Source organism: Littorina saxatilis, linkage group LG4, assembly GCF_037325665.1.
Source record: "Littorina saxatilis isolate snail1 linkage group LG4, US_GU_Lsax_2.0, whole genome shotgun sequence".
Lineage (NCBI taxonomy): Eukaryota > Metazoa > Mollusca > Gastropoda > Littorinimorpha > Littorinidae > Littorina > Littorina saxatilis.
Window position 1 is genome coordinate 45,368,113 of NC_090248.1, and position 23,603 is coordinate 45,391,715.

The 23,603-nt window shown below is 41.0% G+C and overlaps 2 protein-coding genes across 2 annotated transcripts; one reads left to right on the plus strand and one right to left on the minus strand.

The window, feature by feature from the left end:
- Nucleotides 1–6,287: 6,287 nt before the first annotated feature.
- Nucleotides 6,288–14,768, minus strand: LOC138964866 (uncharacterized). Its single transcript, XM_070336928.1, has 5 exons — nucleotides 14,612–14,768; nucleotides 13,278–13,349; nucleotides 9,947–10,217; nucleotides 6,919–6,975; nucleotides 6,288–6,454 (listed from the first exon to the last, which is right to left on the minus strand). Exons 2-5 carry the CDS (start codon nucleotides 13,347–13,349, stop codon nucleotides 6,417–6,419), a joined length of 438 nt encoding a protein of 145 aa, XP_070193029.1. The 5' UTR covers nucleotides 14,612–14,768; the 3' UTR covers nucleotides 6,288–6,416.
- Nucleotides 14,769–20,952: 6,184 nt separating this feature from the next.
- On the plus strand, nucleotides 20,953–22,687 carry LOC138963584 (uncharacterized). Its single transcript, XM_070335436.1, has 3 exons — nucleotides 20,953–21,405; nucleotides 21,612–21,794; nucleotides 22,390–22,687. Exons 1-3 carry the CDS (start codon nucleotides 21,214–21,216, stop codon nucleotides 22,612–22,614), a joined length of 600 nt encoding a protein of 199 aa, XP_070191537.1. The 5' UTR covers nucleotides 20,953–21,213; the 3' UTR covers nucleotides 22,615–22,687.
- Nucleotides 22,688–23,603: the final 916 nt, after the last annotated feature.

Sequence of the window (23,603 nt, forward strand, 5' to 3'; positions counted from 1 at the left end):
TCGCGAAATCTTCAGTACAATGTACATGTAAATTTGATTAATTGTGCTTCTAGCTTTGCAGTGTGCACATCAGGGCTTGATCAGTGGTTTGCAGAACATTATTAGCCTTATATGTTTGTAGCTGCGAAGAAAAGTAGTTTTATGCACACATTAAACACTCAGCTTGCTGCTTTTTATGGTGTTTTTATCTTTTGCAAGTAGTCAAAGTTAAAGAGTTCATTATTGCTTTGTAAATTGTACGTTTACCATGTAATTGTATTTATGTAACAACACAAGAAGCTCAAGCAACAGAGTTGCCCAAAATACATGTACAGTCGAACCTGTCTAAAGAGACCACCCAAGGGACTGAGCAAAAGTGGTCTCTTTAGACAGGTGGTCTCTTTTGACAGGTGGTCCTTATGGACAGGTGATTTATATAGTCGTAAAATCTGTCGGGGATCCTTTGGGGTGGTCTTAATGGGCAGGTGGTCTTTATGGGCAGGAGGTATCCACGGCAGGTTCGACTGTACCCCTAAGAGTCCATAGCTGGTACCAAGCAATCGTACAGTGGAACCCTGGTTTAGACTCCCCCCTCGCCCCTCCACTTGATTGATTGATTAAAAGACCGTGTAGGGTGAGCCATTTTGCTTGAAAACCACGATTTGGAGGACGCTTTTCATTTTCATTTTCTGGCTCAGCAGATTTTGATTCGCGTTGACTGTCGTCTGCTATGTCGTCTGCTACACTACTACCACTCACACTGACACTGTCCACATTCGCGGTGTTCCTGTCATTTTGTCCGGAATCACTTACCTTGGCGAAGGGTAGCAAACCTTGGCCAATTTAGTTTATTTCTCAGACCTTCTGTCCACAACTTCTGGAAGTAACCCCAATTTTCAGACTCTCTCATTTAAGACCTGATTTTCTTGGATTTGTTGTGGTCTTAAAAAGGGGCTTCTATTGTAACAGACAGTTTTTTCCTCGTAAAAACGCACAAACTTCTGGCAATGTGCTCTAGCTAAGAGATGCTGTGTACTTCAAGTTTGGTGTGGATGCCTGGACATCAAGTATGAATGCAAAATCTTGGGGCTGTTGGTGTGGATGCATGGACATCAAGTATGAATGCAAAATCTTGGGGCTGTTGGTATAGATGCATGGACATCAAGTATGAATGCAGAATCTTGGGGCTGTTGGTGTGGTTGCATGGACATCAAGTATGAATGCAGAATCTTGGGGCTGTTGGTATAGATGCATGGACATCAAGTATGAATGCAGAATCTTGGGGCTGTTGGTATAGATGCATGGACATCAAGTATGAATGCAGAATCTTGGGGCTGTTGGTTTGGATGCATGGACATCAAATATGAATGCAAAATCTTGGGGCTGTTGGTGTGGATGCACGGACATCAAGTATGATTGAAGAATCTTGGGGCTATTGGTTTGGATGCATGGACATCAAGTATGAATGCAGAATCTTGGGGCTGTTGGTTTGGATGCATGGACATCAAATATGAATGCAAAATCTTGGGGCTGTTGGTGTGGATGCACGGACATCAAGTATGATTGAAGAATCTTGGGGCTATTGGTGTGGATGCACGGACATCAAGTATGAATGCAAAATCTTGGGGCTGTTGGTATGGATGCATGGACATCAAGTATGAATGCAAAATTTGGGGCTGTTGACAGTTTGTGGTCCTCATCTTTACTCTCTTCTTATCTAGTCTTACTTAAAAGAAGGTCAGTAAATCTATGTACATTTTTAATTAACTCTTAAAAAATGGTGTATTTTGTCTTTCTTTGTCTTGTCCTTTGTTTAACTTTGGGAATCGTGTTCTTTTGTTTGGGTTTTTAGTTTTACCTCGTCTTCTCTAGTTGGAAAGTTTGCTGTTAGAGATGCTGATTTTGCATGCGATTTGCCCTTTCGGATATGTTTATTGTCATGAGTTTTGCTTATTGTGATATGCTGGCATACCTGAAGCCCAAAAGTATTGAGATGTCATCTCTTCTCTTCTTCTTTCAACCTGATTTGAGCTTGGCCTATTTTTTGTATCAAATAAAAGCTATACACCCGGTACTAACAATATGAAATGCTGGTGAGATGTAGATGAAGTACAGTGGTACCTGTGATGAAAGGTCAAGTTTGAAACTCAAGTTAAAAGTGGCCTGTCATGACAGGTATATTGAACAGTGGAACTCCAATTTTAAAACCTCCAGAAATCTGAGAAAAGCAGGTCTTAAAAAGGAGGGAGTCTTAAAAAGGGGGTATATTTACAGAAAATCGTGAAAATCAGGGTCGTAAAAGGGAGGGAGTCTTAGATTGGGAGGTCTCATAATGTGGGTTCCACTGTATTTTGGTCGAGCAAAAATGGACACCAGAAAGAGTTCTCTCTTGGGAGGTGTCCTCTCACCAGAGGGACCTCACAGTGCAGGTATCACTGTACCAACATTACACACGTCAGTTACAGCAAAATGCTGTTCAGGCTCTTTGTAAATTAAGAGCACGCCTTACATCATTTAGAGGCACAGTAAGCCTCCCGTAAACCATCACAGATACTGTCAGGCTTTTACACACAGTACAAACACCCTTTCATTTAAACACTCACCGCTTGAGAACATCCTAGGTGCCCTCCGTAAAGAGCGAGCAATTTTCAAAGAATTTATTTTTGCGTGGTTTATCTTACCCCTGAGCCATCATGAACCCGTGTGATCCACTTTCCCTTTTTCACAATGTAGTCGTCAGTTAGTAATTTGAATGCGACTCGATGTGAGCTTACCTGCAATAGCACGTTAGTATGTACCTCTGACTATGCACGAAACAAACGGCTGTGGTTCACAAGAACTCTAGCGATGGCTTTTGACTGTTCAGAGGAACTGGCGATAGGCATAAACCGTCTTCTGCTGCGAGAACCACGACCTTGCGTGACCCTGCTTCCGGGCTTTTCTTTTTTCAAACTTTCAAAACTTCGAATTGTACTGATCTTGTCTTGATGAAAAAAGAATTCTTTTATGATTTAAGAATGTTTGTGTAACAAGCTGTCAATTTATTATTTAGATTTTAAAAGTTAGGTCTAGCGCCAAAACGCACCACGGTCCGATTGTCTGAGAGACAATCCGTAAAATTAATTCTTTAAACATTGCTCACTCTTTACGTAGGGCACCTAGGATGTTCCCGTTTGGTGAGCGTTCAAATGGAAGGGTGTTTGTACTGTGTGTAAAAGCCTGACAGTATCTGTGATGGTTTACGGGAGGCGTACTGTGCCTTTAAGAATGTAATGGTTCAATAGACTAGAACATGTGCTTGTATAAAGCCGTAATAATAGAACTGAGATGCTTATTAACTCAGAAATTCACATGTAAACCAGAGAAATGAATTACAGTTCTATGCAAAAGTAAGAATGCTGAGATGTATCACATTTACTTCACACCTGCTACATGTATTAGGTGACTAGAAATGTATGTGCAGCAAGTGTTATGGCTGGCACAAAATATACCATCAAGTAAGCACAATACATGTATTTAAATACTCATTACTTTCTTATCAAGTGCAAGTCTTCTATTGTATTCAAGACAAAGTATTGAAATACAAAATCGCTGCAAGCAGTACAAGAATGCAATCAATAGTTTCAGAGATATAATTATGATTAAATAACAAAGCATCTCAGATAGACAAAATGCAGTAGCCAAGAAGTTTGTCAGTTGGTCTGAACCATTTGTCAGTTCGTCTGAACCAACTCTGTTGTATGTTGTCTCTCAAGCACAGGGAAAGTGGCAGAACATGAACACTTATAATCTAGCTGTACTTCTTTTTTAATTTCATATGTGAACATGTGTATTTTAAAGAGTGTGTGTGTGTGTGTGTGTGTGTGTGTGTGTGTGTGTGTGTGTGTGTGTGTGTGTGTGTGTGTGTGTGTGTGTGTTTGAGAGAGCATGTCTCTTTAGACAGCAACTTTGAATTAAGTGGACATTGAGGTATTGTCAAAAAAAGAATTCATCGAAAAAAGGAAATCTACTTTTTTTTCATCCTTTATTGGATTTGCTTCTCTTCCTTCTCTATTTCTCCAAGCCCATGCCACTGTTTGTATTGTGTTCTTTTTCCCCCCATGTTTGAAGAAGGAAAAATCATTGTGGATGAGGATATTTAAATGCATGTATGTTGAGACTGAGAGAGAAGAGAGAAAAAAAAACGAATACAACTGGTATACAATGTATATATATGATCGTGAATGTACCTTTGGGCTTATGAGCATGTGTGTGTGAGTGTGTATGTACATGTATGTATATAGGTGTGTGTGTGTGTGTGCAAGACAAAAAAAAAACATTTAAAAAAACACAGATTTGAATTTTAAAGGAGCACTGCACTTGTTATTCCTTCTTTTCCAGACTGATGTGTTTATGAATTTTGAACTACATTTGTTCCAAAATGATTAAAATTGAACAACTTTCTTCTGTTTGAATCTTTTTATCTCCTTTTTATCTCTATTCTTATTTTTTTAAGGTTTTGAATGTGTGCACCTGTCCGTTTCTGTGGGCTTGTTTCTGGATATGTGGGCTTGACTTTGATGAAAAACCAGATAAAACGTCATAAAAGACATTTATTGAAGTATTAAGGAAAACGCGTCTCGGGGTATTTCCTAAAACGGTTCACATGTACAGTTTGGTAAATATTTGTCCTTTACTTTTCATGGAATTGCACTTCATATGCACTTGCAAACAAAGGACATAATTTGCATAAACCGATTTTGTTTACATTGAGCATATTTTCAGAGCAAAAATTACATATCTATATATTTTTTGAGTCAGTGAATGACGTAGAATACAATACACTCAATTTTTAATCTGTTCCTAAAATTTCAATTTTAATTGTAATGCAATCTCATAGTCCTGACTGAGTCGCCCACAGCTTGGCCAAAATTCAAATAAATTTGAGTAAAAAATGACGTCATCACCCGCGGCCTCAACTTTTGCAACAAGCCGAATATGTCATCAAATGCATTTATCAACAACAACAAAAAGAGAAAAACTGTGTCTGTGTAATATCTGGAAGAGCTTTGATGTAAAGTTTCATACAGATTTGTCTGAAAGTTTTCCTGGAATTGCTGTACACACTAACACACTCACACACACATCACGACCCTCGTCTCGATTCATGGTCTATGTTAAAACATTTAGTCTTCTTCTTCTTCTTCTGCGTTCGTGGGCTGAAACTCCCACGTACACTCGTGTTTTTTGCACGAGTGGAATTTTACGTGTATGACCGTTTTTTACCCCGCCATTTAGGCAGCCATACGCCGTTTTCGGAGGAAAAACATTTAGTCAAAATTGACATGTAAAAAGAGCAGACGGACATATAGCAAGATATGGACGTGTGCGTGTGTGTCTATGTGTGCATGCGTTGGAAGGTGTGTGTCTGCGTGCGTGTGTGTTTGTGCGTCTATGTGAGTTTTACCAGAGTGTAAAGCACGAGTAGTACATAATGACACCCTACAACACACACACAGTCACACACACACACACATACACACACACATGACATGTTTCTGATTATAATAAATGGGTTGGATCGCCCTTCCAGTTTCTTTTACAAGATTCGTTGCATTTCAGCGCATTCAACAGGCTGTATCACAGTCATATTGAAAGATTTTAGTCAAGCAGTATGTAAGAAATGTTAAGTCCTTTGTACTGGAAACTTGCATTCTCCCAGTAAGGTAATATATTGTACTACGTTGCAAGCCCCTGGAGCAATTTTTGATTAGTGCTTTTGTGAACAAGAAACAATTAACAAGTGGCTCTATCCCATCCCCCCCCCCCCCCCCCCCCTTTCCCTGTCGCGATATAACCTTGAACGGTTGAAAACGACGTTAAACACCAAATAAATAAATAAAACAGTTATATCAATTAAGACCTGAATTTCTCAGATTCTTTGAGGTCTTAATGACATCGGACAGCAATTGTGCCCCCCAAAAATAGATTTCGCTAATATTAAATGTGCCTGTCATATTTTTAGAGTGTGTTGAAACAAGTGTAAAAAAAAAATGAGAGAAATCAGACTATGATACATAATTTTGAATATGATGACATGCCAACAATCGGATAAACGAGGCTAGGAAATTGAATGGTGTTTCTGTCACACTTATTTCAACACATTCTGAAACTATCATAGACAAAATATTAGTAAACTATAAGTAAAGTCGATTTTCGGGGTCAATCGCTGTGGGATGTCATTAAGGATCCAATCACACAATTGCCACTTTGTGACATCATTTGACCCCCAAACCTCCACACACACAAAACTCATAACCCTTCCAGCATTTGGTGGCGTAAAATTTTTATTATAGAAAGTAAGATAGCTTGCGCGTTTTGTTTTGCATCCACAGGTAAAACGCACGTTTAAGCCGTATGCGAAGGGAACTAGTCAGCGCTAGTTCAGCATGTCATTCCTATTCGCTCTCTTTCTGCAGGCAACTCTCCAGTAGTTCTGAAACAAGAAACGTTAACTGTCTTAGATATGTGGAAGATGTCAATCTTCTCATTGACATTTTCATTCTGAACTGCAGAAGATAATATACATTGTTCAAGGATTCTAAAAACATGGCTATACGATGCCACCACACATCCCCCCCCCCCCAACTCACCACCACCACCACCCTGGTGACCCAAATTCTCTCACGAAAACCCCATTCCTATTCCTCATTATTTTCATCTGTTTCATTCAAACTATGTTAGGATTTTCGCCACAAATATCTGTTACTATTATTATCATTATCATTATTATTATTGTTATTAATATTATTATTTTCATTATTATCATCATAATGATTATTTATTTTACTGAGCGCCACGCGTCTCCATCTACCCATATCCCTCCGGTATTTCAGCTGACAATGCTAAACAGTCACCAACGGATGTTCTGCACGGGTGGAGACTGACTCTATAACTTACCCAGGGCTTTCACAAACTTGCGAGGCTCTGTTCCCTCCAGGATGTCGTCAGCCTTACCTGCAATTCATAATAATTTTTTTAGCAATGTATTGAATGACACATCATATTCTGCACTCGTGTACACATGTGTGTACTCATGCGCACGCGCACGCGCACGCACACACACACACACACACACACACACACACACTAACACAAGTCACAAACACGGCACACACACACACACACACACAACACGCACACTGAAATAGATAGAAACAAACACGCACGCAAACACACTGACACACGCACACACCCACACACACCCACACACACACACACACACAGGCTAACGCAAACGTCACACACACACACACACACACACACACACACTGAAATAAACAGTAACAAACACTCACACACACACACACACACACACACACACACACAAACACACACTTAGTACATGTAGAATGTGGCGAGGAATAGACAGCAGGGCCGGACTACCGGAGAGATTATGGGGGTTGCGCAACCCCCCCCCCCCCCTAGCCTAAACATGTACCTCACTTATTTAAAACATTTTTTTATTATTGTTTATTTTATGCCGTTTCATGCAAGGAGCGACCATCTTCCTATCTCAGAATATGACCTACCCATCAGCTTCAGGGGGCTTTACCCCCTGACCCCCACAAGGGGCTCTGTCCCTTGACCCCGCCAGGGGAAACATCCACCTGGACCACCACTTGCAACCCCCCCCCCCCCCCCCCCCTCTTAGCCTAGTCCGGCCCTGGACAGAGACTGATACCAACCAGGACCCACTCTGCACTCAAAGTGTCCTGATATTGCAGATGTCCGCAAATGACATACACATACTGTTTGAGTTACGTCACAACAAAATGACGTAATATCATAACACATACATTACACATGACAACGAACTACTGAATCAAAACAGAAGGCGTCCTTTATAAGGAGGTGTCTTGGCATCGAGGGACGCTCAAGTACAGACACCACTGTATTGAATACTACGTAACTCATTCTAGCGTGACTAAGCAAAGTAGTGAAGGATGTAATGTCACCACTATTTTCTGGAACCTTAAATTTGGATTTTTAACAAAAAATCTCAATGGGATTAGGCTTTCATATTTGGATCAACATGGGTTATATCAGGGGTGGAGATTTTTTTGATCTCCCAGGTCAACTTTTGTGCAGACCTGCTAGTGCCCAATCATCCCTCTTCGTACGTGTGTATATTCACTGCGGCACGCACAGGACCAAGCGCGCACGGAAAAGATCCTGTAATTCATGTCAGAGTTCGGTGGGTTATAGAAAAACGAAAATAGGGGAAGGGCTCCTAATATGGACCACTTTTTGTTTCATGCTAATAACTAGCTTGTTTTCTTGCGAAGAGGTTTCATTTTGTGTTTGGTAGTCCTTCTCTCTTAAGTGAACCGTTAGGCCTAATTAGAGTGAAATAGCTTTGATAGACATTCAGCAAAAATTAAATACAGAAAAAAATCACAAATGGTCCATATTAGGAGCCTGGGCGCCTAATATGGACCAGTCAAGCGGCCTTCACGAATCACTGTAAAAAGCCCCCTATACTTCAAAATAACATGATACAACTTAGTGTGCATGTCAGACTAATTCAAATATGCTTTAGATTTACCTGTTTCGGGTTGATGAGGGCATTATTTGAAGCACGCCAGGAAACTAAAGAAGTATATCAAAAACAGAGTGAAAATAAGTGAAATTGTCAACTTCCGCAAAAAGAAGACAATTTGATATATTTTTTTGAAATCTCGAGGGCTAGTTATAGGTTATTTTCAGCAAGCTTCTTAATGAATTAATGAAAATAGCCTTTAGCTTTTATTTTCTTCGATTTGTTGAAGGTGGTCCATATTAGGGGACTCACACATACTTTGAGATTTTGCTATTATTTTTTGTTTGCAGTAGAAACTCGGGGTCAAAATTGCTAAAATGTAACAAATACGGTCTTAGCTGTCATACATAGCAATTTTTGTGTGATAAAAGCTTTGGCTGTGGACAGAAACGAGTCCGTTTTAGGCGTCAAAGTTAGAGTGAACGCTGCCAAAAGTGAAAAAAAGATAAAAAGCCTAACGGTTTTAAGGTTTGTGTTTCTGCAACTGTTTTGACATGCGCAAGTTATCCAGAGAAGGTGAATACAGCGAATGAAATTGTTTTTAGCGCTCTAGCGCCGTTAGTTTGTCAGATCAAGAGGTGGTCCATATTACTAGGAGCCGGTCCATATTAGGAGCCCTTCCCCTACCCAGCATGCTTCCTCCGAAATCGGCGAATGGCTGCCTAACTGGCGGGGTCAAAACAGTCATACACGTAAAAATCCACTCGTGCAAAAACACGAGTGTACGTGGGAGTTTCAGCCCATGAACTCAGAAGTAGGAGAAAAAGAAGGATCAACATCAAAACCTAAAACGAAAAGAAAGGTTCTAACGTGAGGACTGCAATCAGTTTCTACTCCAGAGAGTGTACAAAGTTAACGTTGCTGTTTCTTAATCCAAGAGGTGACTGACACGCTTCTGTGTACCGTCTGATTCGAACATCCGTCTCTAGGAGACCAAGCCTTGCTATTGTTGAAGGCCACAGAGCTACATTTAGTGTTGTGGCCAGCACGAGAAACTAAAGCTACATCTGCCGCGCACAAATGTTGGCCTTTCAAGTAATGAGGGCGGGGTCGGTAGCCGGCGGCGCTGGCTTCAAAACCAGTTGTCGCTATCGGCGTTGGTTCGATCCCCACGTTCGGTGAGGGATTTATTTCCCAGAGTCAACTTTGTGCAGACTCTCCTCGGTGTCCAAAAACCACCGTGGACACGCATGCGCGCGTTAAAGAACCCAAATTCACAGCGCAAGTCTCAGGGCTTGGAAACAAGAATACACGCATGGGAGATGGGTAGCGCCGTATACTGTATGGCAGCTCGCTTTCCCCAGTGAGAAAGCAGCCCGAATTACCACGAGGGTAACCTCACATGACTATATGAAATCTTATCCTTATCCTTATCGTTAATCTTACCCAGTTTATCGAAGCCACGGAACATTTCTGAGATCAGTTTCAAGTTAAAGGTGCTGCTGGAAGCCAGCCCAAGGCCAGAGCACGCGTCATTGAGAAAGTCGGTTTTCATTTCGCCACTCTCCGTAGCCGCCTCGTCGTCACCAGCGGCCGTCGTGACGTCATCATCTGCGTCACGCTTCTTACGTCCGGTATAGTTGACGTCAACGTTGCACGCATTGTTTGTGTCACAGTTCACGTTCTTCTTGACCCAATCTAAGGCCCTTTGCGCAATCTGAAGCAAAACACGCAATACAGTGTTTATGTGAAATCGGTTCTCAAGATGTAAAGGTGCCTTTCTTCTTGTGTGTTCGTAAACCACATTGCCCAGGCTTTAACATAGGGATTCTTTTTTTTATATTTAGTCAAGTTTTGACTAAATATTTTAACATCGAGGGGGAATCGAAACGAGGGTCGTGGTGTATGTGCGTGTGTGCGTGTGTGCGTGTGTCTGTGTGTCTGTGTGTGTGTGTAGAGCGATTCAGACTAAACTACTGGACCGATCTTTATGAAATTTGACATGAGAGTTCCTGGGTATGAAATCCCCGAACGTTTTCTTCATTTTTTTGATAAATGTCTTTGATGACGTCATATCCGGCTTTTCGTGAAAGTTGAGGCGGCACTGTCACGCCCTCATTTTTCAACTAAATTGGTTGAAATTTTGGTCAAGTAATTTTCGACGAAGCCCGGACTTCGGTATTGCATTTCAGCTTGGTGGCTTAAAAATTAATTAATGACTTTGGTCATTAAAAATCTGAAAATTGTAAAAAAAAATAAAAATGTATAAAACGATCCAAATTTACGTTTATCTTATTCTCCATCATTTGGTGATTCCAAAAACATATAAATATGTTATATTCGGATTAAAAACAATCTCTGAAAATTAAATATATAAAAATGATTATCAAAATTAAATTGTCCAAATCAATTTAAAAACACTTTCATCTTATTCCTTGTCGGTTCCTGATTCCAAAAACATATAGATATGATATGTTTGGATTAAAAACACGCTCAGAAAGTTAAAACAAAGAGAGGTACAGAAAAGCTTGCTATCCTTCTTAGCGCAACTACTACCCCGCTCTTCTTGTCAATTTCACTGCCTTTGCCATGAGCGGTGGACTGACGATGCTACGAGTAGGCCTATACGGTCTTGCTGAAAAATGGCATTGCGTTCAGTTTCATTCTGTGAGTTCGACAGCTACTTGACTAAATATTGTATTTTCGCCTTACGCGACTTGTTTAACATGTTTTTACAATGAAGCATGATCGTCAGAGTTGGGCTGAAACAGCTAGATAGCATGGACAGTCTCAAAGGGTTTTTAGAGGATCTGGTCCGGCTTAGCACCAGTCGACTCCGACCCCCCCCCCCCCCCCCCCATCCCCCCCCCCACCCCTATCATATCAAGGTACACGCAGTTTTTACATTTAGTCAAGTTTTGACTAAATGTTTTAACGTAGAGGGGGGAATCGAGACGAGGGTCGTGGTGTATGTGCGTGTGTGTGTGTGTGTGTGTGTGTGTGTCTGTCTGTGTGTGTGTGTAGAGCGATTCAGACTAAACTACTGGACCGATCTTTATGAAATTTGACATGAGAGTTCCTGGGTATGATATCCCCATACGTTTTTTCATTTTTTCAATAAATGTCTTTGATGACGTCATATACGGCTTTTCGTGAAAGTTGAGGCGGCACTGTCACGCTCTCATTTTTCAACCAAATTGGTTGAAATTTTGGTCAAGTAATCTTCGACGAAGGCCGGGGTTTGGTATTGCATTTCAGCTTGGTGGCTTAAAAACTAATGAGTGAGTTTGGTCATTAAAATTCTGAAAATTGTAAAAAAAAATATTTTTTTTATAAAACGATCCAAATTTACGTTCATCTTATTCTTTATCATTTTCTGATTCTAAAAACATATAAATATGTTATATTTGGATTAAAAACAAGCTCTGAAAATTAAAAATATCAAAATTATTATCAAAATTAAATTGTCCAAATCACACCTTCATCTTATTCCTTGTCGGTTCCTGATTCCAAAAACAAAAAGAAATGATATGTTTGGATTAAAAACACGCTCAGAAAGTTAAAACGAAGAGAGGTACAGAAAAGCGTGCTATCCTTCTCAGCGCAAGTACTACCCCGCTCTTCTTGTCAATTTCACTGCCTTTGCCACGGGCGGTGGAGTGACGATGCTACGAGTATACGGTCTTGCTGCGTTGCGTTGCGTTCAGTTTTATTCTGTGAGTTCGACAGCTACTTGACTAAATGTTGTATTTTCGCCTTTCGCGACTTGTTATATTTAGTCAAGTTTTGACTAAATATTTTAACATCGAGGGGGAATCGAAACGAGGGTCGTGGTGTATGTGCGTGCGTGTGTGCGTGTGTGTGTGTGTGTGTGTAGAGCGATTCAGACTAAACTACTGGACCGATCTTTATGAAATTTGACATGAGAGTTCCTGGGTATGAAATCCCCGAACGTTTTCTTCATTTTTTTGATAAATGTCTTTGATGACGTCATATCCGGCTTTTCGTGAAAGTTGAGGCGGCACTGTCACGCCCTCATTTTTCAACCAAATTGGTTCAAATTTTGGTCAAGTAATCTTCGACGAAGCCCGGGGTTCGGTATTGCATTTCAGCTTGGTGGCTTAAAAATTAATTAATGACTTTGGTCATTAAAAATCTGAAAATTGTAAAAAAAAATAAAAATTTATAAAACGATCCAAATTTACGTTTATCTTATTCTCCATCATTTGGTGATTCCAAAAACATATAAATATGTTATATTCGGATTAAAAACAAGCTCTGAAAATTAAATATATAAAAATTATTATCAAAATTAAATTGTCCAAATCAATTTAAAAACACTTTCATCTTATTCCTTGTCGGTTCCTGATTCCAAAAACATATAGATATGATATGTTTGGATTAAAAACACGCTCAGAAAGTTAAAACAAAGAGAGGTACAGAAAAGCGTGCTATCCTTCTTAGCGCAACTACTACCCCGCTCTTCTTGTCAATTTCACTGCCTTTGCCATGAGCGGTGGCCTGACGATGCTACGAGTAAAATGGCATTGCGTTCAGTTTCATTCTGTGAGTTCGACAGCTACTTGACTAAATATTGTATTTTCGCCTTACGCGACTTGTTTTAATCTGCTAATGCCCCTCCTCTCTTCGCCATGTCCTGTTTTTTTTCTGATTGATCATTCCATATCAAGTCAAGTTGTGCAAACCGTGATGAGCAAACTGACTCAAAGAGGGTTTTGACAGACTAAATTCAACCGGAGATGATACATGTACTTACCTCGTTGTCGGTGAGCGAAGCTCCGAGATGGCAGGCCGCCAGGACAGATAACAGAAGCAAAGCCAGCCGCATCTGAATAATGCAAAGCATGGGGTCAAATAGATGAACCCGGGAAAGTGGAGATTGCATTATTTGTATAGTGTGTCGGACCCAAAACCTGAAGGTACTCGGTTCAAATCATGCTGACATCTTTTTCTTTTCTTTTTAACATTTTCCTGGTCAATCGATTAAAATCACAATGCAAAATAACAAAAATGTACTCTTTTATTTAATTTGAAGAATTTGACAAATTTACTGAAACTGATTTTACTGTTCAGTAAATTCATCAATATTGGCATGCCGCTTATTTCAGGAAATTAAAAAAATTCCTAGAAATTTTTGGGAAATCTTATCAAGTTTTAAAATCCCCGAGTGAAACAGGAACTTTACAAATGTGCTGAAATTTTGACGGAATTTGTCATTTTCCTTGATTTTAACATTTACTGTAACATAATATAATACAGTTGAACCTGACTATAACGAACATCCAAGGGACCAACCAAAAGTGGGCCTTATAGACAGGTGGTCCTCATAGAAAGGTGAATTACACTATAGGAAAGAACCTCGTCGGGGTTTCTTAGGGGTGGTCGCTGTGGGCAGGTGGTCGCCAGGGCAAATTCGACTGTACATTAACATCTTCTACAGTAATCTTATTTAATACATTCCAGAGAAAGATTAGTTCAATCAATCATTTGTTTTCATTTCCCTACGTATGTACACAGCTTTTACACTTTTCCGGAAAGATTATTTGTATTCAGCAAGATTATTGGTTATCATAAGAATCGTATTTGTTAGTACATTTATTTTAATGTTTATAGTGTGCTATTCTTCCGTGTGTCTTCATGTTTATAGTGTGCTATTCTTCCGTGTGTCTTCATGTTTATAGTGTGCTATTCTTCCGTGTGTCTTCATGTTTATAGTGTGCTATTCTTCCGTGTGTCTTCATGTTTATAGTGTGCTATTCTTCCGTGTGTCTTCATGTTTATAGTGTGCTATTCTTCCGTGTGTCTTCATGTTTATAGTGTGCTATTCTTCCGTGTGTCTTCATGTTTATAGTGTGCTATTCTTCCGTGTGTCTTCATGTTTATGCACCACTTCTCAGATTTCAGGACGGGTAATAAAGTTAATTTCATTTTATTTTATTTGAGCTGAGCTAACAACATTTTACAAGCTGAATACATGTACCACCTTACGTTTGAAATACCTTCAAAGAGCATTGAAGTCGCAATTTTCGGTGCAGTGCACAGACAATAGATAATCTTGTCTGACATCTTTAATGCCACAGTCTTACTTACCTTTGGAAAGTGATGTGCGGTTGAGGTCAATGATAACTGCACGTGCTGTTTTAGCGTCAACGGTTCAGTTTGTCTACAACAGACTCTCGGCAGTTTCAAATGATGATGGAGTTGGTTTATATACGATTAGTTCTAACGATTGCTTATGTATCACATTACGGATGGTTCGTTTTGAGCAAGGTTTTCTTGGGTATAATTAACCAGCCACGAGTTAGATTTGCATCGACCTGAATTCCGACACCTTGGCAAATATCCTGTTTTCTCTGCAATGATACGTACACTGTTTTTACATTTAGTCAAGTCATGGTGTATGTGTGTATGTGTGTGTGTGTGTAGAGCGATTCAGAGTAAACTACTGGACCGATCTTTATGAAATTTGACATGAGAGTTCCTGGGTATGATATCCCCGGACATTTAGTTCATTTTTTCGTTCAATTTCATTCTGTGAGTTCCACAGCTTGACTAAATGTAGTAATTTCGCCTTACGCGACTTGTTTATTTTAATTTTAATTTTGTTTTACTCTCTCTATTTCTCTTTCTTTGTTCTTCTCTCTTTTTACATTTAGTCAAGTTTTGACTAAATGTTTTAACGTAGGGGGGAAATCGAGACGAGGGTGTGGTGTATGTGTGTGCGTGTGTGTGTGTGTGTGCGTAGAGCGATTCAGACTAAACTACTGGACCGATCTTTATGAAATTTGACATGAGAGTTTCTGGGAATGATATCCCCGGACGGTTTTTTTCATCATTTTTTGTCGAAAAATACCTTTGATGATGTCATATCTGGCTTTTTGTAAACGTTGAGGCGGCACTGTCACTGACACCCTCATTTTTCAATCAAATTGATTGAAATTTTGGCAGAGCAATCTTCGACAAAGGCCGGACTTTGGTAGCTTGGTGGTTTAAAAACTAATGAATGAGTTTGGTCATTAAAAATCGGAAACTTGTAATTAAAATCATTTTTTTGTTAAACGATCCAAAAACAATTTCATCTTATTTTTCGTCATTTTCTGATTCCAAAACATATACATATGTTACATTTGGATTACAAACAAGCTCTGAAAAGTAAAAAATATGAAAATTATGATTAAAATTAATTTTCCGAAATCGATTTAAAAACTATTTCATCTTATTCCTTGTCGGTCCCTGATTCCAAAAACATATAGATATGATATGTTTGGATTAAAAAAAAAACTCAGTAAGCTAAAAAGAATAGAGATACAGAAAAGCGTGTTATCCTGCTCAGCGCGACCACTACCGTGGAGCACTATTCTGGCTTGTAGATTTCACTGCCTTTGCCACGAGCGGTGAACTGACGAAACTACGAGTATGCGGTCTTGGTGGAAAAAAAGCAGTGCGTTCAGTTTCATTCTGTGAGTTCGACAGCTTGACTAAATGTTGTTATTTCGCCTTACGCGACTAGTGTTTTTTCTTCTCCTCTTTCTCTTGTCCCAATGCTTGTTCCTTGTCCCAGCTTGCTCCCCCACCAGTGTTCACTGCTCTATCCACATCTGAATTTCGTTCTGCTGCCAGACTTGTCGATTTAACAGACACTCCAGGGAGGGAGCCGGTACACTGTTAAAACTGTGTCTAGTGAAGCTGGTCAGTTTCGTTTAATGGACATCAAAATACACACAAAATATTTAACTATACCCCCCTCCCCCTCCCCGCAGAAAATGGTTGTATTGCTACACGTTTGGGATCACTAATATCACCCGTGTAAGGACGAAAAATCGCAAGTGTGTGTGTGTGTGTGGTGTGTGTGTGTTTGTTTGTGTTGTAATTTGTTGTTGTTGTAGTTCTGTCCAAAATGTTTGTCACGTGTTGGTATATAATTAGTTTCGGACGTGCCGGCATGTCACCGAAGGACGACAAATTGCGCAAAGCAATGTTTGTGTGTGTGTGTGTGTGTGTGTGTGTGTGCGTGCGTGTGTGTGCGTGCGTGGTGCGCGCGTGTCTCTCTCTCTCTCTCTCTGTCTCTCTGTCTGTCTGTCTCTCTCTTCCTCTCTTCTCACGGTACAGACACACTAAATGATGGAAGCAAACAACTGAAGAAGAACAATCACGCTAATGACTCATTTAAACATCCGTATGCGGCAGGTGTGAGCAGGTAACACCTGAATATTTATCCAAGGACGGCTGAAACATTGTATGTTATGTTACTTGAAACCGTGACCACAGTGCTCTCACACGTGTGTTACATACAGTAGGCTGACGTTAGTTTGCACCACGAAACAATCAACAGATGATGATGATGATGATTATTAGGATGATGATGATCATCATCATCATGCGGGGGGGGGGGGGGGGGGGGGGGGAGAGAGAGCAGGAGGAGGAAGATGATGATGACGACGATGAAGACTATGATGATGACGATGAGAGTGACGGAAGGGGGGGGGGGGGGGAGGAGGAGGCGGAGGCAGATACTGTGCAAGGGTGTATTGTGTGGTATGTATCTTTACACCTCAGCCAAGTGGTTGATTATGGAAATTTAGTTTTAGCGTTCATGACAATCCTGCGGTGCATATAGTGTGCAAACAAAGTTACCAGGAACACATTCTATCCTACAAGTCAGCGAGGATACATTTGATATAGAGGAACCCCCACTTTTATCTTACGCCCCCCCCCCCCCCCCCCAAGTTAAGACTCCCTCCCTTTTTAAGACCATATTTTCTCAGATTGTATGTTCTAACCTCTGTAAATGTACCCCCCTTTTAAGATTCCCTCTGTTTTCAGACCTAATTGTCTAAGATTTGTTAAGGTGTTAAAAGGGGGGGGTCCCACTGTATCTCGCGGATTGCCCTGATTGCCCTGATTGTCCTGATTGCCCTGATTGTCCTGATTGCCCTGATTGTCCTGATTGCCCTGATTGTCCTGGCCGGGACGCAAACCCTGAGTTTCTTTCTTTCTTTATTTGGTGTTTAACGTCGTTTTCAACCACGAAGGTTATATCGCGACGGGGAAAGGGGGGGAGATGGGATAGAGCCACTTGTCAATTGTTTCTTGTTCACAAAAGCACTAATCAAAGATTTGCTCCAGGGGCTTGCAACGTAGTACAATGTATTACCTCACTGGGAGAATGCAAGTTTCCAGTACACTGACATAACATTTCTTACATACTGCTTGACTAAAATCTGTACAAAAATTGACTATATTCTATACAAGAAACACTTAACAAGGGTAAAAAAAGAAACAGAATCCGTTAGTCGCCTCTTACGACATGCTGGGGAGCATCGGGTAAATTCTTCCCCCTAACCCGCGGGGCCCGGTAAACCCTGAGTGAACCGGCCAGAGGATGCGAGTATTGACCACCAAACTATGCACCCACCCCTGTCTAAATCTCACCCACAAGCATATTATGTGTTTTTATGCATGAAATGACTTTGTGTTGCATTATCTGTAGTAATGCAAAATCTATTTTCGTTAATTGTGATCACAATTTAAGAGTAAACAGGACATATGTATATATTTTTAGATTAAGAATTTGATGAAGAATACGACGCAATCAATTGTAAATCTATTTGCAAGAATTTGATTTTAATGACAACTTTAATGAGCAAACTCATTAATTAATGTTTAAGCCTCCAAGCTGAAATACAATACCAATGTCCGGGCTTCGTCGACGATTACTTCACCAAAGTTTTAACCAATTTGGTTGAAAATGAGAGCGTTACAGTGCCGCCTCAACTTTCACAAAAAGCCGGATATGACGTCATCAAAGTCATTTATGGAACAAATGAAAAAACCATCTGGGGATGCCATACTCAGGACCTCTCATGTTAAGTTTCATGAAGATCGGTCCAGTAGTTTTCTCTAAATCGCTCTACACACACACACACACACCACAACCCTCATCTCGATTCCCCCTCTACGTTAAAACATTTAGTCAAAACTTGACTAAATGTAAAAAGATGTGCGGATTTGTAATAGCAAAGCTGTTGTGCAGATTTACTTGAACTTACTGGTCTTACAGAAAAGTAATCACAAATAGCAGAGGTAACCAAGCTGTCACTGCCAAGACTGCTGGAGCTTTAGATAAAACACTGACCCTTTGGAACATAATATCTCTGTTCCACAGATTAACGGGATATCTTCTGACCCTCAGAGGGGCCATACCCATTTTGTTAGTGGTTGATACTGAAACTGACAGTCTTCCTACTTTCGACCTGAAATCTACAGATAATCTAAAGTTTATGGATGGTGTGGGTTTCGAATTCTGTCCATGAGCAGTTTGCTGTGTGGCATATTGCGTGACTTAGACCATCTGCTAAGCCATAGTCAGTACTTCTTATTTGCTTACATTATCTCGGCTTCGCAGAGTTAGTGCTGGTTGAGATGAATTGTTGCCGAAAATGTTTGCTCAAGATGTCTTCAACAACATGCTGGGGAGCATCGGGTAAATTCTTCCCCATAACCCGCGGGGGGAATCAAGCAATAACAAAATCAGAAAAAATTAGAAATCAAGCAACCAAACGGCCGCTTGGCTTTATGTATAGAAAAGTCCCGTTACATCAGCATGGGTGAAACCAGGGGGTCTATGGTGAAACTGATCAGAATTGAAAATAAGGAAAATGAGGCCGGGGTCCAGGGGCCGCCCAGGCCCTGGTGGGGTGCAGGGGCAACGCCCTGGTAGGGGGCCCAGGGGGGCAAAGCCCCCCGGAAGAAAACGGAAAATCAGGCTTTTTAAGGGTAAAAGTAGGCCTCTCCTGGTATCTCAAACACACAAATTTGCACATTAAACAATGGTAACAAATGCCAAGCTGTAGTCCGATAATTCGCGCGCTCAGTGAAACAAAGATTCAGCGATGTCCGGTCACTGTGTTAGAGAAAATACAGATCGGATCGCCGGCGAATAATTTAAATTTTTTTTTTTTTAAAGATTTTCAAAATAAGGAATTCCTTATTTGACCAATTTCATTTGGCGGATTTCCGCCTCACCCATGCATCATTAATTGAAAGCAGCTGAAATGTCAGCGGCTTGCCAGAGTTTGACCCTCTGGTTCCCACGGAGAAAGAGAAACCTGGGATGGGTTGCATGAGACGACTTAAGCTGGGCGGAAATGTGCTCAAAGATGAGATGGTTGACTTTACGCCGAAAGCGCGAAAACCGGGATGCATGAGCGCCTGTGTTGAGTTTACATTGACCGTTGGTCAGTCCCAAAAATAGACTTCTAGCACCATAGATTTACACAGTCCGCTGCAAACTGGCCAATGGCTGCTAGGTCACACTGGCCACCCCATTCCATGGGAGATTTTGACCCTGACCATAGGAAGCAGTCAATGTATTGATTTTTGGTATGTTGCCAAGCAAGTGAAGGGTGGTCATAATATCATGTAAAAGCCATGCCAGATCTGAGATGGTGAGCCGAACCGTTTTCACTGACATAAGCCTTTAATCAGAAATAGCAATATCAGTATCGATGCTGGAACCTTACATTGCTATACATGTATCAACATCAAATTTCAACAGCTGTTTCTCTCTGTGTTTCACACACTGACACACACACAAATACTGCATACTGACACACAAACACACAAACCAACACCACCACTAGCTTTAATTGACTCGAAAAAGTCCTCCGACACCGCCTACCAGAACACATGATATGGCCGGATCTTTGAGAGGTGTGCCTGTGTGTCAGGCTTCAGTGTTGCATGAAAAAATAATTGCCAGATGCTGCCTTGGACAAATAAAAAAAAAATGAGCATCAATCAATTATGATGACCCTGCATGAGGTATTTGGTAAAACTGTAAACCAAGCCGTCAGACACGGAGACTGCGGCTTGTCATCGATAAACTACTCCTGCACGGAACACGTTTGGCAGCTATGCTACAAAGACATTAACATTTCCGGCGATTTGAAATCTAAGGACATAATTATCCCCAACGGATTACATTTTGTGAAGTGCACAGAAGTAGGCCATTTCTACAAATTTCAGTCTCAGTAGCAGCTCCTCAGTACATATATGCCAATGCGCAATTCGATCATACCTCTGCGACTGCTACAGTCCCAATAAAGAGAATGCACGCAATCAAGCAGAGGTCATTTTCTAGTTGGCGCGCGGGGTAGTCATCATTGGAGCACAAGACAGGAAAAGAAAACCTCTGTCGGCACGCAACTGCCTGTCCACTCGGATTGAAAACTATTTCTCATGAGCTCCCGCTTTCCACCCCTGGAAAACAGGTTCGAATTTCGTTTGTCTTCACTGCAGATACAGACAGAGCATGCTCAACAGAGGCAGAGAGAAAGGAAAAGGAGAAAAGGCTTAAAGAGAGAGGACAGCACGAGAGAGACACGAGGTGAGAAAGAGAAAGAAGGCAGGAAGTAGTAACGCGAAATTAGGTGTTGCAAAATACAAAATATCACTTTTCAAAAGTTCTCCCAACTAAAAGTTAGTATTTACACAATTTTGTAACTACAGCAATGGCCATTATTGCGTCATTTTAGTTGATACTGTAAACTTCATAAGTTTGAACAAGTTTGCACGACATTTTGCAAAGAACGGTTTATGGTAGAACCTGTGTTTACGCAAGCGACCACGGCGAAGACCCAGGAACAGAGAATCATTCTCTTGCAGGATTTCGTTATTTCGGAAGGGGAGCCATGTTGAGAAAACTGTGCAAAAATGGACTGGTTTTCACTAGAGGCTTGGACACTAGTTCTACACAATTTGTCGCAACTTCGTCGCAATTGTTGTTCAAACGAAACCGTTCTAGCAATCCTCAATCTACTGTAGCAGACGACACCAAACTTAAGACAGATCAGGGTGATAAAGAGAAACCGCATTCAGCGAAGGTGCGAAAGACAAAAAAACAAAATTAGCAGAACAATATTGTTTTTTTAAAGTTTTAATTTACATGTTGAATGGTGATAATTTGATGTCGCTTTTCAGTAGTAATATCGAGAAAGTCTAATGCAGTCAGGCTGTTCAAAACGTAAAATTAAGATTGCTCTGTGTGTGTTCGTATGGCAGTTTTTAATATGTATTTTTCCTTTTTCAGGTCTTGTATGATGGGGAGTGCAACATCTGTGTGCATGAAATACGTGTGTTAAGGGTGATAGCCAAGGAAAAACCAGTGGACTTTGTAGACATCAACACACCAGACTTTACCTCGGAGGCTTTCAGGGGCGTTACCTACGAAATGGCAATGAAGGAAATGCATGTCATTGGAGCAGATGGAAGGGTAGGTTACAGTACAGGGATATTATTTGGTGTCGGAAGTTGGTAAAAAGCCGAAACGTATTTTAAAATGTCTAAAATTTTGCCTTCATCTCTGCAAAGTTACTGAACCTTTTTCATGCTATAGACTGCCAAAAACTTTCAAAAATTGCCATGACTTTTATGGAAATTTTACCTAATTAATTTTGTCAAAGAAAATAAACCTTAACAACATACCCGCAGTATCTTTACTTGCTCTGCAACTACTACTTATGTAAAAGAATTTAGACAGAGCAGGGAAGTATATATAAAGACAATTGAGACCCGTTGGTATCTTGTGAATTTGTCAGCAAATATTTGATGGCTTTGGAATGCCTGACTTTTAGAAGTGAGGATTCAGTTTACACAAGGAAAACTTTGTCCATTCAGACTGTCTTTTATTCTTTTGTTTTTATTCTTAATTGTTTTCATAATGCCAGTAAAATTTATTTCCATTTTAAGCTCACTTGTGACCAAAATTCTCAGTTTAAAAAAAAAGTTGAAGTCCAAAAGCAGAGGGTCCACTTTATAACATTTAGGTTCCTGAAAACATGTGGATTTAATTTTCTGTTATGTCCCAGGTGCATGTACAAGGTGATGCCATACGGGAGATGTACAGATCTTGTGGACTTGGATGGTTGGCGACAGCAACACAGTTGCCTGGAGTGAAGGAAGTTTGCGACAAAATGTACATTAAGTTTGCTGAGTACAGACTGGAGAAAGCACTGGATCGCTGTGACTCTGGTACCAGTTGTTCTGTTAAGCTGACGCACCTCAGGGATAAACTCAGGCCACACCAAGAATAGAGACAGACATAATGTTGGATGTGGGAGAGATAGAAAGAATGTGTGTGTGTGAGAGAGAAAGAGAGAGAGTATGTTGGGGGGGGGGGTTGGTGGAGACAGACAATGTTTGATGTGGGAGAGATAGAAAGTAGTGTGTGTGTGAGAGAGAAAGAGAGAGAGTATGTTGGGGGGGGGGGGGGTTGGTGGAGACAGACAATGTTTGATGTGGGAGAGATAGAAAGTAGTGTGTGTGTGAGAGAGAAAGAGAGAGAGTATGTTGGGGGGGGGGGGGTGGGGGGGTGGTGGAGACAGACAATGTTGGATGTGGGAGAGATAGAAAGTAGTTGTGTGTGTGTGAGAGAGAAAGAGAGAGAGTATGTTGGGGGGGGGGGGGGGGTGGGGGGGTGGTGGAGACAGACAATGTTGGATGTGGGAGAGATAGAAAGTAGTGTGTGTGTGAGAGAGAAAGAGAGAGAGTATGTTGGGGGGGGGGGGGTTGGTGGAGACAGACAATGTTTGATGTGGGAGAGATAGAAAGTAGTGTGTGTGTGAGAGAGAAAGAGAGAGAGTATGTTGGGGGGGGGGGGGGGTGGGGGGGTGGTGGAGACAGACAATGTTGGATGTGGGAGAGATAGAAAGTAGTTGTGTGTGTGTGAGAGAGAAAGAGAGAGAGTATGTTGGGGGGGGGTGGGGGGGTGGTGGAGACAGACAATGTTGGATGTGGGAGAGATAGAAAGTAGTTGTGTGTGTGTGAGAGAGAAAGAGAGAGAGTATGTTGGGGGGGGGGTGGGGGGGTGGTGGAGACAGACAATGTTGGATGTGGGAGAGATAGAAAGTAGTTGTGCGTGTGTGAGAAAGAGAGAGAGTATGTTGGGGGGGGGGGGGGGGGGTGGAGACAGACAATGTTGGATGTGGGAGAGATAGAAAGTAGTTGTGTGTGTGTGTGTAAAAGAGAAAGAGAGAGTATGTTGGGGGGGGGGGGGGGGGGGGTGGAGACGGACAAACAATGT